Source organism: Lagopus muta, chromosome Z, assembly GCF_023343835.1.
Source record: "Lagopus muta isolate bLagMut1 chromosome Z, bLagMut1 primary, whole genome shotgun sequence".
NCBI lineage: Eukaryota > Metazoa > Chordata > Aves > Galliformes > Phasianidae > Lagopus > Lagopus muta.
Window position 1 is genome coordinate 37025383 of NC_064472.1, and position 20586 is coordinate 37045968.

Sequence of the window (20586 nt, forward strand, 5' to 3'; positions counted from 1 at the left end):
TAAGATTACAAATAAATTAGTAGTGCATATATACAATGAATAACTGAAGCTTACTAAATTGTCATCTTTTAATTGGAACAAATCCAGTTTTGTTTCTTTTTAATTAACTTTTATGTAAATAGCCCTTTTGACTTTCACACAAAAAAATTAATTTGCTACACAAGTTCACAAATTTATTTATTTTCATTTTGCATACAAAATTGGCATCAGAATGGGTTGAATGTAGAGTCCGCAGCTAAGAACTGCACTGGAGGTGACAAAACAATCACAACAAGAATTACAAATACAGATTAACACTGGGTTAATCAAAGCCAAACCCAAGGCACATCATTCTTCTTCCTACCTCAGTCCTCACAGCCTACATTCACTAACCCCACTCTAGTGGTATTAGAAGCATTAGAAATCATCTCTGTGGTTTGGGCATTTTTACATCACCCCCAGCATGGCAGATCATGCACTACTCACCCTGTATCACCCGTATGTTTGTGGGTGAAAGCCAGAATATCAGCAGCTCTGCCAGTGCCCTCATAGACCACCACAGGGACAGGTGGGCTGGTCCTTACATACTCCCACACCATTGGAATCACACTGGCATCTCCTTCCACCACCAACCCAACTACGGGTACACCTTGGCCCATTCCTGTTTCAAAACACACCTACCAGTTACAACTAGGTCTCAGTTGTGCACACAAAAAAACCACATCATCAGGAAATAAGATCATTGCCAGACAGATTATACATGATGGAGTCTCATAGTAAGTACGTAGTTCAACAGATAGGAAATCATGCGTCCAGCATCTCTTGTCTGACCTAATTTTTCTATGAATGATTTTCACAGTACACAGTGATGGTGCTTTAAAGGTGACCCATAACCTTTTTGTTACCTGAACAAACAGAAAAGTAGTTTGGTACTTTTTTTTAAGGATTTTCTCAAGTTGTACACCAGAGAGTTGTACACCTCTTAATAATCTAAAATAAATTTCAAGTAAGGTGCGATAGAAATAAATTAAAAAAAATAATAATTCTGATTTAGAATTTCTCCTAACATGAAAAACATGTCAGAGATTGATTTAGAAGTTCTAAATACAAAACATTAAAAACTGAGTTGTCTCTAAATACAATACTTAAACAGATAAAGAAAACAGAGATTCAATATAACAATTTAGCTAATGTTTTTTTAGCATGCTTAAAGATTTAAATCATTGTAAGAATGAATTTCCACAAATGACTTATACAATCTAGTCCATAAAAGGAAATACTCATCTGCATAATAATTATTTCCTTGATAATTTCTATACTACAATTCAATTACTGCATAGGCAAACAATGTAATTTACACAACGTGAGAAACAGAAACACTAGATGTAAGTATTCCTTTTGCAATCAGTCTTTGCCTCTGAACATGGGGAGGTCGCAGTGACAGACTTTTAATGAGGTTAAAAGTAACAGATGACTGTGTTCTCTCCACCTGGCAAAACTACCTGGTGCTTACATAGAGACTATGCAAAACTGTGCATGGTGAGCAAACAGTCAGTGGTCTTACTATGGACAAAAGATACGCTAATTCCAATGCATAAAGCTTCATGAGAATACTACTCTTTCCATTTTTCCTGATACTCAGAATTTGAGAAACATGCACTGGGCAACTTTCAACCACAGTGAAATCCATCACAAATGAATTGCAGAATCATTTGCATTGGAGAAGACCTTTAAGATCAGTTTAATATTAACAGTTACACCATTAGACCATGTCCCTAAGCATCACACACAAGAGAAGATGACAGGAAATGTTAAGAACCTCCATGACTTTTTAGACAGGGTTTTCTGTGATAAAGCTCATGGCAGTACTTACTTGTGTGTATTTTTTGATGTGACAAATACTTCTCCAGATTCCTCCTGAGCACCATTTCATTCCCACACTTGCCTACTGTCCCATCATCTGCCATTAGAAAATGAGAATGCATGCTGTTGAGGGTACTTAGTTTGCTGAGGGGATTTCCAAGAGTTTGGTACAGGCAAACTACCTATAAGAAGCAAAATAAAACGTTATTCACAGAAACCAGCGAAATATCATGTTGCTTCATCTGTGTGTATTTCTTCATCATATCATAGTCCAAAGCAATCATGCTTTTTGTTGCTCAAGTAACAACTCAAGATCACATAATATGATCTTAACAGCAACAGTGTTTATAGCCAGAAAGCAATTCTGATTAGGCAGACTTGCAGCTCTTACTAAGAGACACTGGCAACCTTTCTCAGCTATAGTCGAAACACAGTGGCACTTTTCTCCTCAGTGTATTTCCAGTAAAAACATGTACGCTACCATTTATCAGGAATGATTTTGCCTTTCTTGTCAAGTGTCTTCAAACAATTACATAGACTGCATCCTTACACTGGCACTGACCTAAAATTCTAATTTATGAATAAAAATCACACATGTTAATAGCCTTTTTGCATATACAATTAATCTTATTGCTTATTCTACATCACATGAGTATAGAAATACGTAAATTGCATCCACAAGAAAATTACCTAATTAACCGCAATATTTTAAAAAAATAAGAAAAAATGCTTTAAACTATCTATTTAATAAGAAAAACAGAATACACAGTCTCAACATGCCACAGAATTCTGCCCCTGAAAAAATCCTAAACCTCTGCTGCTAAGAAAAAATATCAAACTAGTGAAATGAAGCAAGCACAAAATGAAGTGTGAAAGAAAGCTAAAGCATTGCTCAAACATGGCTTTTATTATTAAAATGCATCAAACTCACATCTTTCCCAATGAGATCCCTCTGGTTCTCAATGATACCCCATGGGGGGATCCCAACAGCACAGATCTTTCTCAGGTATGGTGAGGCACGTCCTTTCAGTGCATCCCCCACATGTCTGGACACTCCTAAACAGATAATTAACCATAACCATAACTTTTCTTCTGCATTTGAGACTTGCTACAGGACAACAACTGAAGGACTTCCCATCTTGCATGAGAGTTGCCCTGAAAGTAATGCCTCCTATTTTGTTATGTTGGCCTACAATGTAAAAGGCAAATATTAGCTTCAATGCATTGAAAATAATGGTGGCAAGAATGGAATATCAAAAAGTTTTGACCAGGTGTTCAAACCTGGAATAGAAAGAACACCGTACACAAGTTTGTCAGGACCAAAACTGGACCAAAACTGTGCTGAAGGCAGTCATTTCCCAGATTGTATCATTACCAGTGATGAGATGTGATGTCACCACTACGAGCCCAAATCAAAACAGCAGTCTGTAGAACGGTGACATGTGAATTCAACATCTCTTGCAACATGATAACATACCAGGCTCAGTACCAGCTTGTAGATTGGGGTATATTGCCAATATTGGCTGGGCTGTCCTACCACATCCCTGTTATAGTGCGGATAAGGCACTTTCTGACTTCCATCTATTTGGGCTGATAAAAGATGGACTCCCCAGGCAACACTTTCCTAGCTATGACATTGTCATAGCAGCTGTGAAACAGTAGGTCACCTCCATTGGTGAAGACTGTGATGAGTGTGGCATGCAAGCTCTTGCTCGTCATGGGCAAAATTGCATAGCTAATGGTACTAACTGTGTTGAAGTGTTCTGTAGCTGAGAATTTCCTCTATCAAAGTGTTATTCTACTCTTTGTATCTGTTGCAGTTTCCATGGAAATAAATAGGATGAATTACTTTCAGAGCAACCTACATATTGTATTCTTTGGTTATGTTTTAACCAGAAATAAACCGTGCTCCCTGTGTGTATACTTGATATGAACAGCTGTAATTGTAAGGTTCAAACATAATGACCCAATGCTTCAAACTCAAATTTTTAGTTAATAATGCCTGTTTACATGCCAATGGTACTTTCTATCTAATCATAAAAACTTCATTATTTACATACAGGGTGGTTCCCCTGTAAGGCCACTGGGCTGCATAAAAGATAAAGAAGTAAAATTATTTCAGTTCTGTGGCTGACCAACCACCTCAGTTTTTGAAACTGAAGTTTTTGTGGAACACACTGCTATTCAGTAATAAATAAATAAATCAGAATGCCTGTCAATAGCAAAGGCATACATTGTTTGCCTTTGAACAATGCGTTGCTCCTAAAACAAAAATGCTTTACTCTGCAAAAAAAGTACCACAAATTATAAAACTAACAATTTCATTATATTTGCCCCAAACATATATGTTAATGCACACAGAAAGAACACCAGGGGAAGACTGAAACAACAAGAAGAATTACACTACCGCTGTTGATGCCTTCAGTAATGATCCATGCTCCTGTAGTCTCAGCAGCCTTCACCAATCCTTTACTGAAAACCTGCTTGACCTTTGAGGGAAGTTTGAAATTTTCAGTGCCTCCATGAACAGAGATGACTAGCTTTGGCAACTCCATCTGCCATTCATTAATCATCAGGTGCAAGAGTTGATCCAAATTGCTATCATAAGAGAGTCTAATGTACTGAAATAAATAATCACAAATAAAATAAACATCACTAAAATACTCAAAGAGAAGAAACTGCAACATCTTACCAAGTTCTCAGCTCTAGCATCTTAAAGACTTGTGCTGGATTAGAATTTTTATAATACTGTTAAAGTGATTGCACAGAAACACATAAGTGAGCAAGACAGGCAGCAAGACAAGCAGTTACTCTTAATTGTGGTGAAGTTCAACATACAGATATTATGCACATACACAAACTTCTGCTACTTTTAGGTTCTTCCTGCTCTCTTAAAACAAACCAGCCTACAGTCACCAGTGTCACTCCTTGCCCTTCTTCCCGGGAAATTATAAAAAGAAAGCAGACAAATAAACCCAGCAATCAGTAGGAATCAATTTACAGACAAACCTTTGCATGGTATGTGTGATCTCCATCTTGAAAATTGATTGTACCAAATGCATCTGTTGGGCTTGTCTTAGTGTGTTTTTGCACAGACCATTCTTCATCTCTCTGCAGAGCAGTTTGACAAACAGGCCAGCTGCAGTCTACTCCTGGGTGATCTCCAATCAGCCTTCCACAGCAACATCTCACATTAAAAATAAAATTAAAAAATGATTTTGTATTACAAACACTTGTGCAAAGATCTAGGATCTCCACCAGAGTAGCCCAAATACTCTTCTGCAAAGAAGGATATTGTAGCATTCTGACATTAAGTAAAACAAAAGTGAACTCAGCTAAAAAAATCTCAGTGATTGTAAAATGACATAGAATTAAATAATAAAAATGTTTTGCTGGATACATCATTTGTTCTCCTCTTGGGGAACACTGATACCAGCTTGACAGTTTATCCACAAGTTAATTCTGACCTGAGCTATGCAGCTCAGATTTACTGGAGTCTTTGGTAAGATATCTTAGAACACTGGAATTCACTATAGCTATTGTAACAGGTTATTCTAGGTGCTGAAGAAAGATCTAGGAGCTACAATCACGAATGTGAATGAGATCAGCAGCTCTCAGTCTAAAAAGATCTCTAGACTAATTCTAGGACACCAGCAAAACAAATATACAAAATAAATACATGCATTGTTAAGGGAAATATAACAGAAGCTCAGTTAGCATTTAAGATTTGCAAGAGGGTGAATAACTCAGACTCCAAATTCAATCAGTATTACTGTCATTTGGACCTCAACAGGCTCCAACCTGTTCTGCAAGATTAAATTTGATATATTTATAGCAATATCTGACATTCTGGTTTTCTTTTAGACATCTTAGATGCTAACATACCGTTAGTGACAGGAAAAAAAAGAGAAGAAAGAAAAATAAATGTAAAAACAGGGAATAGCATAGGAGGCGCATGAACTGCTGAAACAAACTAGTCATCTATAAACCTTATTCCAAAAGCAAAATTCATGGTAATTTTGCCTTCTCATAGACAATCCAGGACAAGACTCATGAACTATACAAAAGTATCCAAGCTGGAGCTCAACAAGTAAGTCAAGTCTCCTACAATATGCAATTAAATAGCTACTACAGGAAACTGAGGATTCAACACAAATGGAAGATCACTGCTGATTGTTTTTGGTCCTGAAAATATCTTGTAGCCACTGTACTGCTCCTACAGCAGTCTCACTGAAATGAATTCTTTTATCCAAGAGTCATTCCGGAATACAGTAAAACTAAAGCAGTCCCATCTAAATAGTACATTAACTTCCTTTATTTACCTAGTACACTATATTACACACACTTGGAATCAGCAAATGCCAGTGCTTGCAAGAACAGCACTGAAAAGCATTCAGACTTATGAGCAGTGGATTCCATTTTCTAAAATCTGAATTAATTTCAGTCCACAGAGTTAATCACCATCAAATAAGAAAACAGAATGACTGTCCCACATATTACTGCTCCATAGAGGGAGCAATCATGTCAGTGACCCTTAGAGCAGCAAGAGCCTACTTTTTAAATCAGAAATCCTAAGGAAAGCAATCAACTGACATAACAAATAACTGCATTAACCTTGAAAATGACAGGCCCAATGAACATTGACCAATTTTCATCATTAGCAGTATTTTCACTGCATATCTAACATTTAAATGCAAATATGCCCACAGGTGAGATGCACTCAGAACAGTTCAAACACACTGTGCAGACAGTGAAGTAAGTGCACATGGACCTAACACAAGCACTGCAGGGTACGTGCACGTTTTATCTTGGAGATAGTCATAACAAGAAGCATGAACTAAAAAACCCTGGTATTTCCTGAACAGCTCATGCTCCACCCCAAGTTGGCATGCTCAGTCTCTTGAGTCAAATAGAAGGAACAGACAAAGTGCTAAGGCCTTCCTGATCAGGGAATTCAAAAGCCAAGATCAAGAGACTAGTAAGGGTGAGGAAACCAAAGCACATTACACACATCTGTTTGGCTTTGTTTTGCTTTTCCATAAACTTTTGTGCTCTGCACCTGGAGATGGGGTTCAAGGAGAACAGTAGCTAGCAGCCAAGGATAGTGGTCAAGCCAGGGATTGCTTCAGAGTACTGGAGCCACACACATCCCTGAGACCTGCTGGGCTGCACCCCAGGGTGTTGATGGTGCTGGCTGATGCCTTTCTACATTTATTAATACTTAGATGTTTTCCCAAAGTTCCATCCATCCTGGCCTTGAACATCTCCAGGGATCCACAGCTTCTCTGTGCAACCTGTTCCAGTGCTTCATAACACTCATACTGAAGAATTTTTCCTCCTGTCTAATCTAAATCTTCCTCTATCACTTTAACACCATTACTGCTTAGTCCACAAATATGCAGCCCACAATATGACTAGGCATAAATGTGCCTAAAAGGTCAGACAGAGACAACTTGTGAAAGCATCTCAAATGTGCAAGGATCTAGAAGTACTGCATTCCTGAATACTCAACCAGTGAGGCTGGTCTAGGTTCAGTCTGGCATGTGTTTATCAACACTTACAGAACAGTGAATTGAGGTAATTTCAACAGAGAAGCAGTAACTTTCTCAAATTTCATTAGGAACTACTTAACAGAGTTATTCTACTTCATATTAGCAAACACTTGCATAGCCCACTCATAAACAAGTTTGCAAACCTTGGAAGTATCCTACAAATAATAAACCACTAAAAGATTTCAATTGTCTATGATACTGTGATACTGGGTCAAACTATAATAGGTGTCAAATTTATTCACGTCAGCTTTGGACTATGTGGAAAACTGCAGATCTTAAGCTGACTTCACAGCTGGTCTAATAAATAGAGTATAAGCAATTATAATGCTCAGGTGTAAATTACTTCGCCATGTTAAGAATAGGAAAATTCTTCTGTAACAGAGCTCTGACTGTGGTTTAAGATACACAAGTAGAAAAGAACGTTTAATACTTGAGGAAACATAATCAAAAATAATAGCTGGCTGAAACAAACATCAGATAACCCTATACATTCTGCACATGTAGAAAGAGGGACATACATGATACTCAGGAAAATGTTCACCAAATAGTAAAAGAAACAACTAAAAGATGAAAAAGAAAAATCCAAAGGTATGAAATTTCACTACAGAGAAGGTTGAAAGAGAAAAATTAACACACTTTATGAGGTGCACACTTTCAGTTTCTTTTCCTTCTTTTCTTAACGTAGTAATGGCATTCATGCAACTGAACAGTTTCACTAGAAGACTGGTTTGATGAAAGCTTTTTTTTTTCTTTTTTTTTTCCCCAGGTTAGTTTTCATACCAATGAGCTTCTCCTGCCAACTAACATGGTAAGGGAGATGGCACAGAACTGCAGGATTGCTGTTAACATAAATCAGATTAAACCATGTAACTATACCCTAAGTACTCATTTACCTTGCATACATAGCCCTAAAAGGTATAAGCACAAGTTAGCTTCAATTTGAAGCACAAGTTAACTTTAGCTTACATACACACCAAAGTATCACGAGATCAGTAGGAAGCAATAAAATCTTTACAGCATTTCTAGTTCTAAAACATTTGCAACAAATCTTAGGATCTCTTTTCTTCTTCTCTAAAGCAACCATTCTTTTTGTACAGGTCATTCGCTTTAGTTTTAAGACCTATGCTGTTCTGTGTATTAATCATTTTCAGCAATGTGATTCACAGAAGTAATTTATTTGCTTTTTGGAAAATGTGATTCTTGTTTCACATAAGTCTTAAAAGTGAGGCTAACAATGGAATAGAGTAGGATAGAGTAGAGTACTTTAGTTCCATTAGAAAGGACCTTCAAAGATTATCTAGTCCAGCTGAAAAATGTTAAATGCAACATAAAAAAAGCAAATAATCTTGCTTATGCAAATGACAGGACCAATTTTTACCAGTTTCCTAGTCCTCATTTACTGGAGGACACCCATTGTTTTCTGGTGCTTCAGCTTTCAAAAGCCTTTAACACAAAGCAAATGCAAAGAAAAGTTAAATTTTTGTTCTTGTAACTATTTATTACCATAAACATACAATATCAAAAGATGTTTTGGGATAGCAGCTGAACAAAGAATTTTGGATGGAAACCAACTAGTTTATATAAGCTACAAAGACTAGCTGCTCAAAAAATATAAAAGCCAGTTAAATGTACTGTAATGTAATGTAATTTTTGTTGCTTGTTGAAGGCGTGGATGCCCAGTGCAACCTTCAGAAATTCTGCCATCAAGGATGTTTCCACTGCCATCTTTCTTCTCTTTTTATTTAGTTTCTCCTCTTTTCCTGATTCTTAATGTTTCCCATTGCCTTCCTCTCTCTCTCCTTGTATCATCCAGGATACAGGCTGAACTTAAAGATAAACTCATTCACAGAAGTTATTTGGATAAAATTTTCTACTGCAAGTTGAAGTTTATTGTGCAATTTATGTTACCTGGGTTTATGATAAACCTTCACCCCAGGTCCCCAGAAATGGTGTTCTGACATTGTAAGAGGAAGGATTTTGTTATTATTGTTGCTTCCTAGAGTAGGAATGTTCATTGCTAGCTTTAGGTCATTACAAAAATCATATGTACATTATTTTTGCACTGTTACCTGATTAAATTCTGGCACACCTGGCATCCTGCAAGACATCTGTGATAAAGATAAATAATTAATACATGCGTGTACAAAAGAAAACACCTGTAATAATCATAAAAAATAAATTAATCTCCGACAAAATTCGACCATCAGAATTAAAGGTTGTCTTCTTCTGTATTAACCACTGGAAGAACTACTAGATAACTTCAGTGATTTGGCTTGCATGTAACATCTCAAAACATATATTCCAGCTACATTTTGAAGATGAGTTCTCTACTGTCTACACTATCCATGTGTTCAAAACAACATAATACAAATTACAAGTTCACAAAATCAAAACATGATCTTGCTGAGCATATTTAGGCAGCAGCTTCCATTAGATACAGTCTGAAGTGCCAAATCATGGTGTTTTTTTTTCCCAGTTCCCATAGAATTGCTTAAGAGTTTGATCTTTTCCTTACTCTTTTCATACTCTATGTCAATCTGAGTGGAAACCTATGTCTCATAAGACTTTGATCAACAGCAGGCGATATTTTGAGGATGGGAGAAAACAGTAGTACAGGATTATGGATTTCTGTGCAGCAGTAGTTCAATATCAGAAGCATGCTACTTTTTTTCTCTTTAATTTGGATGACATAACACGGTTTTAGTTATTGGATAGTATGATGTCCAGGAAGGCATGGAAGGTTAATTGTTTATAATTTCTAATTCAAATGAACAGCAACATTGAAAATGTACTGGTGAGAGGACCTATAAAAATCACCAACAGTAGTACTGTAAAAATGGAAAGAATTGCACCCAAACTTCACAAAACACCCATAAAAGTGAACTCTGATTCTTTCTGAATTCAACAGAGAGAAATGAAAGTCATTGTTTTACCTGTGAGGGTCTTTCAAATAGGGAACAATGGTTGCACATTCTCTTTTACTGAAGACTTCTTCTATCCAAGATTTGGGTGTCTGAAAAGACATTTCAAACGTAATTATATTCCTTAACTTTAGAACACAAAGCAAAACATTGCTCTACAAAGTTTAGGCTGCTGTATATGCCTAATTCCGAATAATTTCCATCACAATGTCAAATGAAACCAAATGTTATTAGCTGAAACTGGAGCTCTGAATTGTACAAGTCTTTCACTCCCCAACTTTTTTCTTAGAAATATGTATCCTAAAATATATTCCTATTCTTCAGTAATAAACATGAAAATGATTTAGAGGATCACATACATGTAACTGAAAGCACTGCACATTCTGATAGAAGACTAACAAATAGCAATATTGCTAAAACTGATACTGTGCAAAAAGGCATTATTTCATTTTTACCTGAAAGACACTGTTTACTCCTTCTTGTTTTATTATTATAAGAGATTTCAGAATTGATGCATCCTGGTTATGTGTTTACTGAATTAGGACTATGCTGAAGTACAAAAGACAGGGAAGATAGTCTGGACTGCATTTAGAGTGTGTGTCAGGTGAAGTTTCCCCATTGTGATACTGCCTCAGTGAAGGCTGTTGCAGCTGAATGAACTGAACTGAATCACTGATGTACACAGATTTTTTTCAAAGAACCTCTTTCTATTCTAGCTAATCAGACCACAAGAACCAAAGGATCTCCTACACTCTCACCGTGAGGCAGAAAGAGGGACCTATTAGACAGAGGTGAATGGAAGCAGGTTTCTGTTTGGAGCAGAAGTAAAACTTCCAAACCCCACCCTCCAACATACTCTCAGACAACAGACATGAAGCTTTGGAATTTGACGGACAGGAACTTAACATCCATATCACAGCCACCTCTGACAAGAAGCATTTCTATCATAAGCAAGTCCCTTGTGAGGGGAACAGAGGGCCTAATATGCAAACTAGACCAGATCTACTGGGAAGTCGGATGCCAACTTGGGGCCCAAGTAAGAGATGTCACTAGGAAACTCACCAGGTTAGTACAGCCCCCTGATTATTGACCATTATTCATGTCAGCAACAATGAGATATCAAAAAGAATTCCAAGGTCAATCAAATGGGATTTCAGGGCTTTGGGGTGATCAAGGATAAAGGAGCAAGGTCACAGGTAGTGTTCCCTTCCATCCTTCCTGTAGCCGTATAGAACAGGCAGACCCAGCTAGTCACTATGCAGCTCCAAAGTTGATTTTACCAGCAGAATTTTGGGTTTCTTGATCATGGGGTAATCTAAACAACACCAGGACTGATGGTGCCTAGTGGGATGCACCTTTCTCGAAAACAATTTCTGCTATAGGCCTCCTAGCCAAGGTGACAACATCTATGAATTATTCCTTAAGCAACTTAGAGATATCTCTAGATTAACTGCCTTTGTCCTTATGGGTGACTTCAATTTGCCAGACGTTAACTAGGAACATCAGCTGATACAAACAGATATAAACAGATCCAGGAGATTCCCAAAACGTTTTGATGAAAACTTTTTGGTACAGGCACAAAGGGATGCAACTAGGAATGGTGCCCTCCTGGATTTTTTTACCTCTAAGCAGAGAAGGTGTTGTGAGCGAAGTGGAAATTAGTGGTTTTCTTGGTGATTATGAAGTATACAAGTTTAAAATTTTTGGTGATGGGAGGAAAACTGCCATCAGAACTACAGCTCCAGATATGGGGAGAGCAGACTTCAAGCTACTCATTTTATGATTAGGCATGAAAGGCAAAAGGTAATCAAATAATAAATACTGACTCCTTATTCATTCTCTAAGTTGAAAATTGATTACTCCTTTGCAATATGCCTAACTTGCAAAAATACTTGCGTTAAGTACTTTTCTTGATACTTGTGTAAAAAATGTCTCCTTCCTACAACAAATTAGAAAAGAATTTTATTTGTGAGAATCCATGTAACAACTGATTAAGAGCAGCGCTCAGAGCATTTTTATGGTTGGAGCTCAGCAATAATTCTTATAAAAGAGAACACTTCTCTATTATCTCCTGAAAAGAATTATGATCCTTAATAAAAAACGGTTGGTTTGAGAATTTTTACTTCAGCTTCACATCCCTAAATACCCCTGCATTAACTCATAGCTAATAACCTGGTTATGGAATACCAAGAGGTACATGGGTGAAATAGCAACTCGTGTGCAGGTTCAGACCCAGCTCCCATCAGGACTAACAGCAGTCCTCAGAAAGTAGTCTGAGTCAGTCCCCCACTGACAAAGATGAAAGGGTTTATTAAAAAGCAGTTTGCAGGTATTGATATGAATGTGTATTCTTCCAAGAGTAACTAATTTAATTGTGTCTGGTTGAGCTTAGAAGGAAGAAGTAAGAGCATGGAAGATCCTCAGGGCTGAACAGATCGTGGGCATACAGGAAAATTAAATATCTCAGAAATACACCTATTGAAGACATCAGACAAAAATTAAATCCAAGGAAAAACCTGAGAAGCAGCACAGCAAATTTCATTGTTTGAGGGCAGGCATGCAGTGCTTTAAAAAACCTTTCAATAGTAGCCTTGTTAGTAATCGTTATTGTTTCACGCTTCCCAAATCACTTCATTCTAGTTGTCTGAGCCATCAAGCAAAATAGACAAATGTTCCTACTATTACAATACCCTGGGACTCTGATCTTCTGAAATCCCTTAATATTTCTGGCAACGCTTTTCAATTGAAACTAAGGAACAAGAAATCTTTTTATTTATGGGATGCCTTGGATAAGAATGAACTTCACTAAACTTTTCATTAACAGGAGAGGGAGTAATGGAATTGCCAAGAGGTTGGCAAGCCTCACAGCACTTACTAGGGAAACATGCTCAGCCTTGTGAGAGAAGAACATTCACATTGCTGTCATTTTGATTAGTAACAGCACTAGCAGTTTGAACAAGCTGTTGGCATCATTTAATCTTCCCCCCAGCTATACTATCTCCAGCATGATGTATTTTGGAAATCAAGTGTTCTGGAGGCATCTTTCCAGGTGTGAAGGGCAGCACTGGAGAATATAAAGTATATACCCCCAGTACAACTGTGTGTGTTGCATAAGCCTACAGAGCAACATCAAAACATACTGTCAAATGAGCAACACACATGCTCAGAAATGTGACTCCATTTGAAAAACAGTGTCAAAAAAAGTTTTTTCCTCCAAAATTTAATGTTCCTCAGCAAAAAGCTATATTATACAAGTTACAACATCAATGAGTAATTTTAAAGAGGGTAGAGGTCATGTGGAATGCTACCTCTTTTAGATCACAGAATCACAGAATGGCTTGAGTTGGAAGGGACCTCAAGTATCACCAAGTTCCAACTCTCCTGCCACAGGCAGAGATGTGGTTATTTAAAACAAAAATATAATTTACAGTCTTCAGGGATGGCAATAAAGTTTGCTGAAGTTACAGCAAGTAACATGGGAGATAAAAAGCTTTCTTTACTATTAGTTTATTGAACATCTAGGCTTTTTCCTAAATAACATAGCTTGTTCTAAACATTATTTTGTTTAGATTCTGGAGAATCTAAAAAGGGAGATTAGGGAGTTAAAACAAAAGTAACAATGCTTAAAATTCTGGATGCTTTGTACAACATTTTATAATTTGGTCCAACACCACATTTTCTCATTCAGCTGAGGCAGTGACTAACATATGCTACAGTTGGTCAGACCACTCTAATCCCAATGTGTTGGACTCAATGTATAACAAAGCCAGTGGAAAAAACCTACTGATTCTGACAAGCCTTGATTGATATACCATTAATCCAATCTTGGATCATTGATAAAATTCCCATTTAATTTGAATGAACAAGGTCATGATTCAATTAATTTGATCCTTGAATCTTGATGCACCAAAGATGCACCTCACATAGTGTCTCTGGGATACCTCTAGCCTCACACTCATCTGAGTTAGCTTCACTTCAAGATTCTTAAATATTTATTTTTATAACCAATGAGAAGAAAGTAAACATAGCCAAAAGCCTAGTTTGCAAATTCTCTATCATTTCTGTCTTAATAAAATTCCAGATAGTTTTACTTAAATAAATAAATAAACTAAAATTCCAAACAGCCATAGGAAAAAACGAAATATAAGTTTGTACCACAGTATTTCACCTTGTTATGAGCAAGTTTCAAAACTGAAACACTATGAGATGCAACACATTTACCATTATTATATAAAATTCAGATGAAATCTTTGCTTAATATACAATATATACCATAAAAATAACATCCATTCCTCAGTCTAAGGTGTTCAAATTAATAAGCAGGAAAAGGGTTTTAAACTACCATGCTCTCTCTACAGCAATCTCTGAATTCAGGACTCAGCAAGTAAGAATGAAAAGAGGAGACTTCTCATCAGATGTTTGTCTAATCTTGGTTCCTAGCTTTTTTTTTATATATCTCTGTAATACGAATATTTCTCTCTTAAAACATTTCAGAAGTGTCATCATTCAGTTAAAGATCAACAACAGACTAAAACTTCTTCCTTCACTACAACTGAGGTATATATATATATATCTCAGACACTAACAGCAAGCACTCTTTCTATCACAAAAATAGATCTATCTATTGTTTATGATTTAGAAATTTATTTTCTGATATACTGAGGACTGAAAGCAGTGCTTATATTACAATTTTCCTCCTAGAAAATCTTGAGACCTTTATTTGGGAAATTTGCCTTCTCATTTCTTACCAGTCTAAGGATTAGGATTGCTGCTTATGCTTCCTTGCCACAGAAGAGGCTTTGGAGATTTCTAGCCTGATTTAGTCAATGGAGTGGGAAGAGTTTGGCTCTGAAATTTAAGGCACATGAGCAGTTTTTAGAAAACCACTTTTAATCACTTCTCCAGTATATTTAGTGTCTGAGATTCTTACATAATATGGTATTAAAGGGACACTCTCAGGTCAAATTTGGTTTCACAGAAGTAAGGTTTCCAGTTGTAAAGAAAGAGATCAAGAGACTAAAATTTGGAGAACACCCACAATGCTTATTTCTTTCAAACTCCTGTTGGTTGTGGGTGCAAGAAGGCAAAACGCAAAAACCCAGACCAGCAGGAAGGCAAGCAGCCCACCAAAGCAGTGACACTTGTGATGTGCCACCACGACTGGGACTTCACACTGAGGGTTCAGTAGTTTCTCATGCCTGGGGGTCAGGCAGCACAAGCAGGGAGTCACCCAGGTACCCCATGCTATGCCTGATCCTCAGGGGTTCCCAGCTGTCTCAGAGAAACACTGTGATTGCTGTTCCAGCTGTCTTCTGCCCATGCTCACCCTGCTCCCTTGTACGCAGCTTGTCAAAGTCAATATTCTTAGATGCACTGCATTAATTACATACTAACAAGCAGTGGCAAATGTGCAATTGTCCTGCTTTGGCATGAGCTTTCCTAAACCAAGGTCTGCAATAAACATTCAGGCTCTTCAAGAAAAGACAACATGGACCATTCATTGGTTAAGTAGTAAACTCAGGAAAACTAGAACAGACTGAACAACTAAATAACAATTTTTTATGGCCATTGGGTGTAATAGTGGGTCCACTTTGGGGTGAAAGACACAGATACACACATCTTCAAAAGACTCCACATGCTACTTCTGATACCGTCAAATCACCTGCAACAAGTAATTGAAAGGCACACACTTCTCTCTTTCAGAATTCCATCCATTATTGAAATATAAACACTTTCTCTACAAAACGGCAGTATTTGCCTTTAATAATTTGCATATTATAGATTTAGACAAGGGAAGATAATGTAAATTGTATTATGAGTAGACAGTTCAAGTAATAATACGCTAAGTTATTTAAGCAAAATCCATTCATACTGAAACTGATCGTAACAGTCAAGTTTGTGATCTCTTACTTTCTACACTGCAACAAATTGGTACTGACATCACAAACAGCAATGATTTGCATGTAATGTCTTAGTCAAAACACTATTTAAAGAGCTGAAAAGTGCTGCCAAACACTGCGCCTTTGCTCTGCACAGAATCCACTGTACACAACCACTTTTCTAAGTCATATTGCAATGGCTCTTATGCTCAGAAAGTATCTCCAAAATCTTAACTCTTAGAATCAACATTTTTAAAAAGCTGAGCAGATACGGCAGAATCACTGCAAAACAAGATAAAACTGCACTCTTTCCAGTTAAGAAATGTTTTGCTATCATTAAAATGATGAGGTGAAAGCAAATACTCATTTAGTAGCAACAGATAATTATGGGGCTGATACATTTGCCCCACACTCCAGAGTACCCACACAGTACCTGCAAAGAATGGTTATTACTGATGTCAAGAAATAGACCCAAAAGATCTAAAAGTGATTTTTGGTGCCTACAAAGGAGGGAGCTATCATTATCAGGTGAAAGTTGAGAGAAATGAACCTAAGGGAGTATGAGACCAACCTTTACTCAAACACAAAGTGAGGGGAAGGAAAAAGGAACTTCTGAGTATTGCTACTACGGGAATACAGCCTCCACATTCAGCACAGTATCCTAAACCATTTTAAACCCTTTTAAAAATTAACTAGACATGGAGCAAGTCACTTGCAAGAACACCAGGTACCTGAAATGCAGCCAGACTTCTTGAAAGTTAACACTCAAAACTGTTTCACAAGAGCTCAGTCTCTCAGTCAATTTATGTCTTTTTTAACTCTTAGTCCTGGAATGCTTGCTGAGCTATAAGAGCTAGAGTGGTCTTGCAAGTACTGTAATTTTGTGCATAATAATTCTTACTGAAACGTGGGACTTCAGCAATATTTCTACTCCCCAAGGTGACGGCTAAATTACTGCCAGCATGAAAGATTTCAAACTTCAACATGCTGTCTCGGGGTAGGAACTCTCCTCCTTACTTTCCATTACATACACACTTATGGTATGAAGTAATGTTCATACAAAGTAACTGTTCATAACAAAGAACACCACTTTAGATTCACATAGGACAGAAGTGTATTGTAAAACACCAGAGTGTGCAATACGAACCCAACGTGAGATTTCCAACAAACACCCAGCCATTCTAAAATTTCCTCCTGTTCAGGCTACACTGTTGGAAGACAGAAGCCTGGCTTTGCAACACAGAAATGCCGTGGTTCCTCCCAACTTTCATCACTGCAGAACACAGGTTCATTTGTTACTAACAAGTATTTTGCTTTTACAATTTTTCTTACTCACTCCTTTGCTCGACTGTTTAAAACTCTGTACATCTGTGAAAATACTATATTATAAGTAATTGAATATGTAAGAAAACTGTCATCACTACGTTTTTAGAAGAGTCTCAGAAGTACTGTGCAGAACACTCCATTAGAATGCCTCACTGTTCAACAGAGAAATACCCAATTATAAAAGACAACTGCCAGTTACTCCCAAGCCACTTTTGCAGGGATTTCATAGCTACGGATTCTTTTTTTCCTCTTTTTAAAAGTAAAGAATGAATTCAGCAGAAACTCTGTGATTTTTTCATAGCAGTCCATTTAACTACGTCAGCTGTTAATTCCCAATTATTTGTTGATATGTACAGTAAAATAAGAGTCAACTGTGCAACTAGGGTAAATGCAGACCCAGGTTAGGGAAAGGCAAAAGAATTTGCTCAGAATCCCCAATCATGCAGAAAAGAGACTTCAGATGATTTTCCTGTCACAAAAGGAGTCTATCAGCTTCTCAGGAATACACAAATTCAGTCTTCTACCAATGTCATACTGTGGCATTTACTTTCACACTTAGCCAACTGCACATAAAAGTAAAGCATGCATGCCTAACTGCCCTTCTGGACTGCAGTCTCAAATTGAAGGCTCATAAAAATGTTTCTACAACTGCATTCCCCAACTCAGCGAATGAAAGAAAACACCTTTGACAGTAATGAGCTTTCCAGCACACTGCTTCTAATCTCAGAGTGGACCGCACGAGACAATAAGAAGAACATTTCTGAACGCAAATAGTAGTTGGGCCATGGCAACAAAATACAGGAAATACTCAACAGAAAATTATTTCCTTGTTACTGCAGAAGAAGCCCCAGTTTGACCCCTAGAACACAGAACTAGCAAGCTGACAGAACGCTAAGCCCATAGAATGAAGGACTACGCCTTTCAGCAATAATTCTTACTATTTCAAGCTTATCAGTTAATCAAGCAAGCCCTTCTGCTATCAACAAAGACATAACGTTTTGGAAAAATACATACAATAACACGGCTCTACAAGTGCTTTCAGCTCAGCACAGTTGCACTGGGAGGCTCTAAGCAGGCCTTCCTCTCCACCTGCATGGCCTGTGACCCAGCTATACAGGAGAAAGGCCAAGGAAGTCTCCATCATAACACTTCTGTCGATAGTGCAGACATGTGCAAGTGGGCTAACCACAGGAAAACTACATCCATAATTCATCTTCCTCAGCACAGTCCTTGAAGCCGACCCCAAAAGCGTTACTTAAAATCTTATTTTGTTATTACACATTCATAATTTTTTTAAAAAACAGGTTTCCCGGACATACTCCTCAACTGGAAAGGACAAAAACTGTGACATGGAATGTAATTCAGCTTTCCCCCTGAAATAGGCTCATCCAAAACCCACAACACCAGCAGAGTGGCATTTTTGAGTAAATTTGGATGTGGCTATGCTTCATAACTGCAATCTAAACAGACAACAAAGAATCTGTACTTAAAGCAGATAGCAGCTGCCTTGCTAAACACTGACATCTGCCTCACACTGCTAGCACTAGAACATAGTATGATATTAGACATCACCTCCTCTTACAGAGCCAGTTCAATAAGCAGTCTAAAACATAGATTATTAAACCACCTCGTCACACATCAAGATATATAAAGACATCTTATAATGACTTAAATTGATGGAGAACAGTCCAAAATTGCAGAGTAAATGATGAAAGACAAAAAAGCTTTTGATAGACAAGAGCAGGAACAAATAATAGAGTATTTTCAAATAATTATAAATCCTAAAATATAAAAATGGCCTCGCTTTCCACATTTCTTTTAGAGAACTCCTTAATGATAGCCCTGCCTGACTCACTGGCAATTTTTCTGAACTTAGCAATATTGGCAAAACAGAGAAAATAAAGCAGTTAGTGTTCTCATATTCACTAATGTAGCATCATCAGAAAATCCCACAAATTCAAGCAAGTTACACATCCACTTGGAAATTATTTTGTTGCAAGTCATTTTAAAGTAGTAAAAACCCAGGTAGTCATAAGAAAATGTTACTTCCAGATTATTATTCAGAGGATTAATACAGTACTTCAAGCCTTACTCAGATTTCCACCTTGGGAACAACAGAAGCTGATGCATCTTCACAGTTTACAATTCAAATAAGAAAAATCAATTTGTGGTATCTGAAGCTGTATCTCTCCTTCCTGGCAGTGAGGGATCACAATGCTCAACCACCTACATCCACCAAAGATTCAAAATTAGACACTGTTCTTCCTTGTTTAAACCAACTACAGCATCATTTGCAGTACATATCTCCCCTGGCTCACATTTGATCAAATTATAAAGTGTTTTACTCATAACACTGAACACAGCTTTACAGTAAATACAGAGACCCATTGATCAATAGACAAAGATTTCCTCTTGACAATTATCAAACCTCAGTCATGTTTCTTGAAAAAATTTTTTTTTTTTTCCCCCAGGAAAATTGATAGCACATTTTGCATTCAATTAAAATTGCTCTTCTGCTCTAAAAACATTCCATGGCTGCCTAGAAATTTAGTCTCTATGTATGAAGTCACACTGAAATGTAATTTATGCCCATACTTATAGAAAATTTTCCTCTTTTCTTATTTCTCTCGTCTTTTGGACTAATTATATAAGTTTTTCTTCACCAAGAGAAGGTGTTCAGGAAGAAGTGAAAGAAGTTACATGTGACACCTGCAGGTAAATTCAGAGCTTTCTTTCATTTATTTTTTATTTTCAAAACAGAAGAGTATTAGATAGAGAGGTGACCCTCCAAAGACAAAGTGTCTGAAGTTACTGACAAAAGGAAAACAAATACAGACTGTAGAACTCACCTGCAAGAAACATGAGAGGTGCCAAGAAGTGACAGCAGACTACTGGCTTTTGAAGCCACTTGGCCATTTGCAGACACTCCTGACAGTGCTGTTTGTTTTGCTGCTTGTCTCACACTCTAATGAAACTTTATGGCTGGACGTGCACACAAATTTCATACTGTGAGAGAGCTTTGCTTTTCACAGTTCCAAAATTCCATTTTACAAAGAGGGGGAACAC

At 37.2% G+C, this 20586-nt stretch overlaps 1 protein-coding gene across 7 annotated transcripts in view; it reads right to left on the minus strand.

The window, feature by feature from the left end:
* Positions 1–20586, minus strand: part of TRPM6 (transient receptor potential cation channel subfamily M member 6) — a 92564-nt gene that overhangs the window by 57795 nt on the left and 14183 nt on the right. For 6 of the 7 annotated variants that reach the window (XR_007373982.1, XM_048931937.1, XM_048931936.1 and 3 more), the window contains exons 2-8: positions 10328–10407; positions 9464–9502; positions 4852–5029; positions 4250–4463; positions 2774–2898; positions 1853–2024; positions 466–640 (exon numbers count right to left, since the gene is read on the minus strand). Coding sequence is in view for 6 of the 7 variants with exons in the window: in XM_048931937.1 (XP_048787894.1) it covers positions 466–640; positions 1853–2024; positions 2774–2898; positions 4250–4463; positions 4852–5029; positions 9464–9502; positions 10328–10407 (983 nt within the window). In the remaining variant the exon portion in view is untranslated. Of the gene's footprint in view, positions 1–461; positions 641–1852; positions 2025–2773; positions 2899–4249; positions 4464–4851; positions 5030–9463; positions 9503–10327; positions 10408–20586 lie in introns of those variants that run through there. The other variant, XM_048931940.1, reaches the window with a different exon arrangement.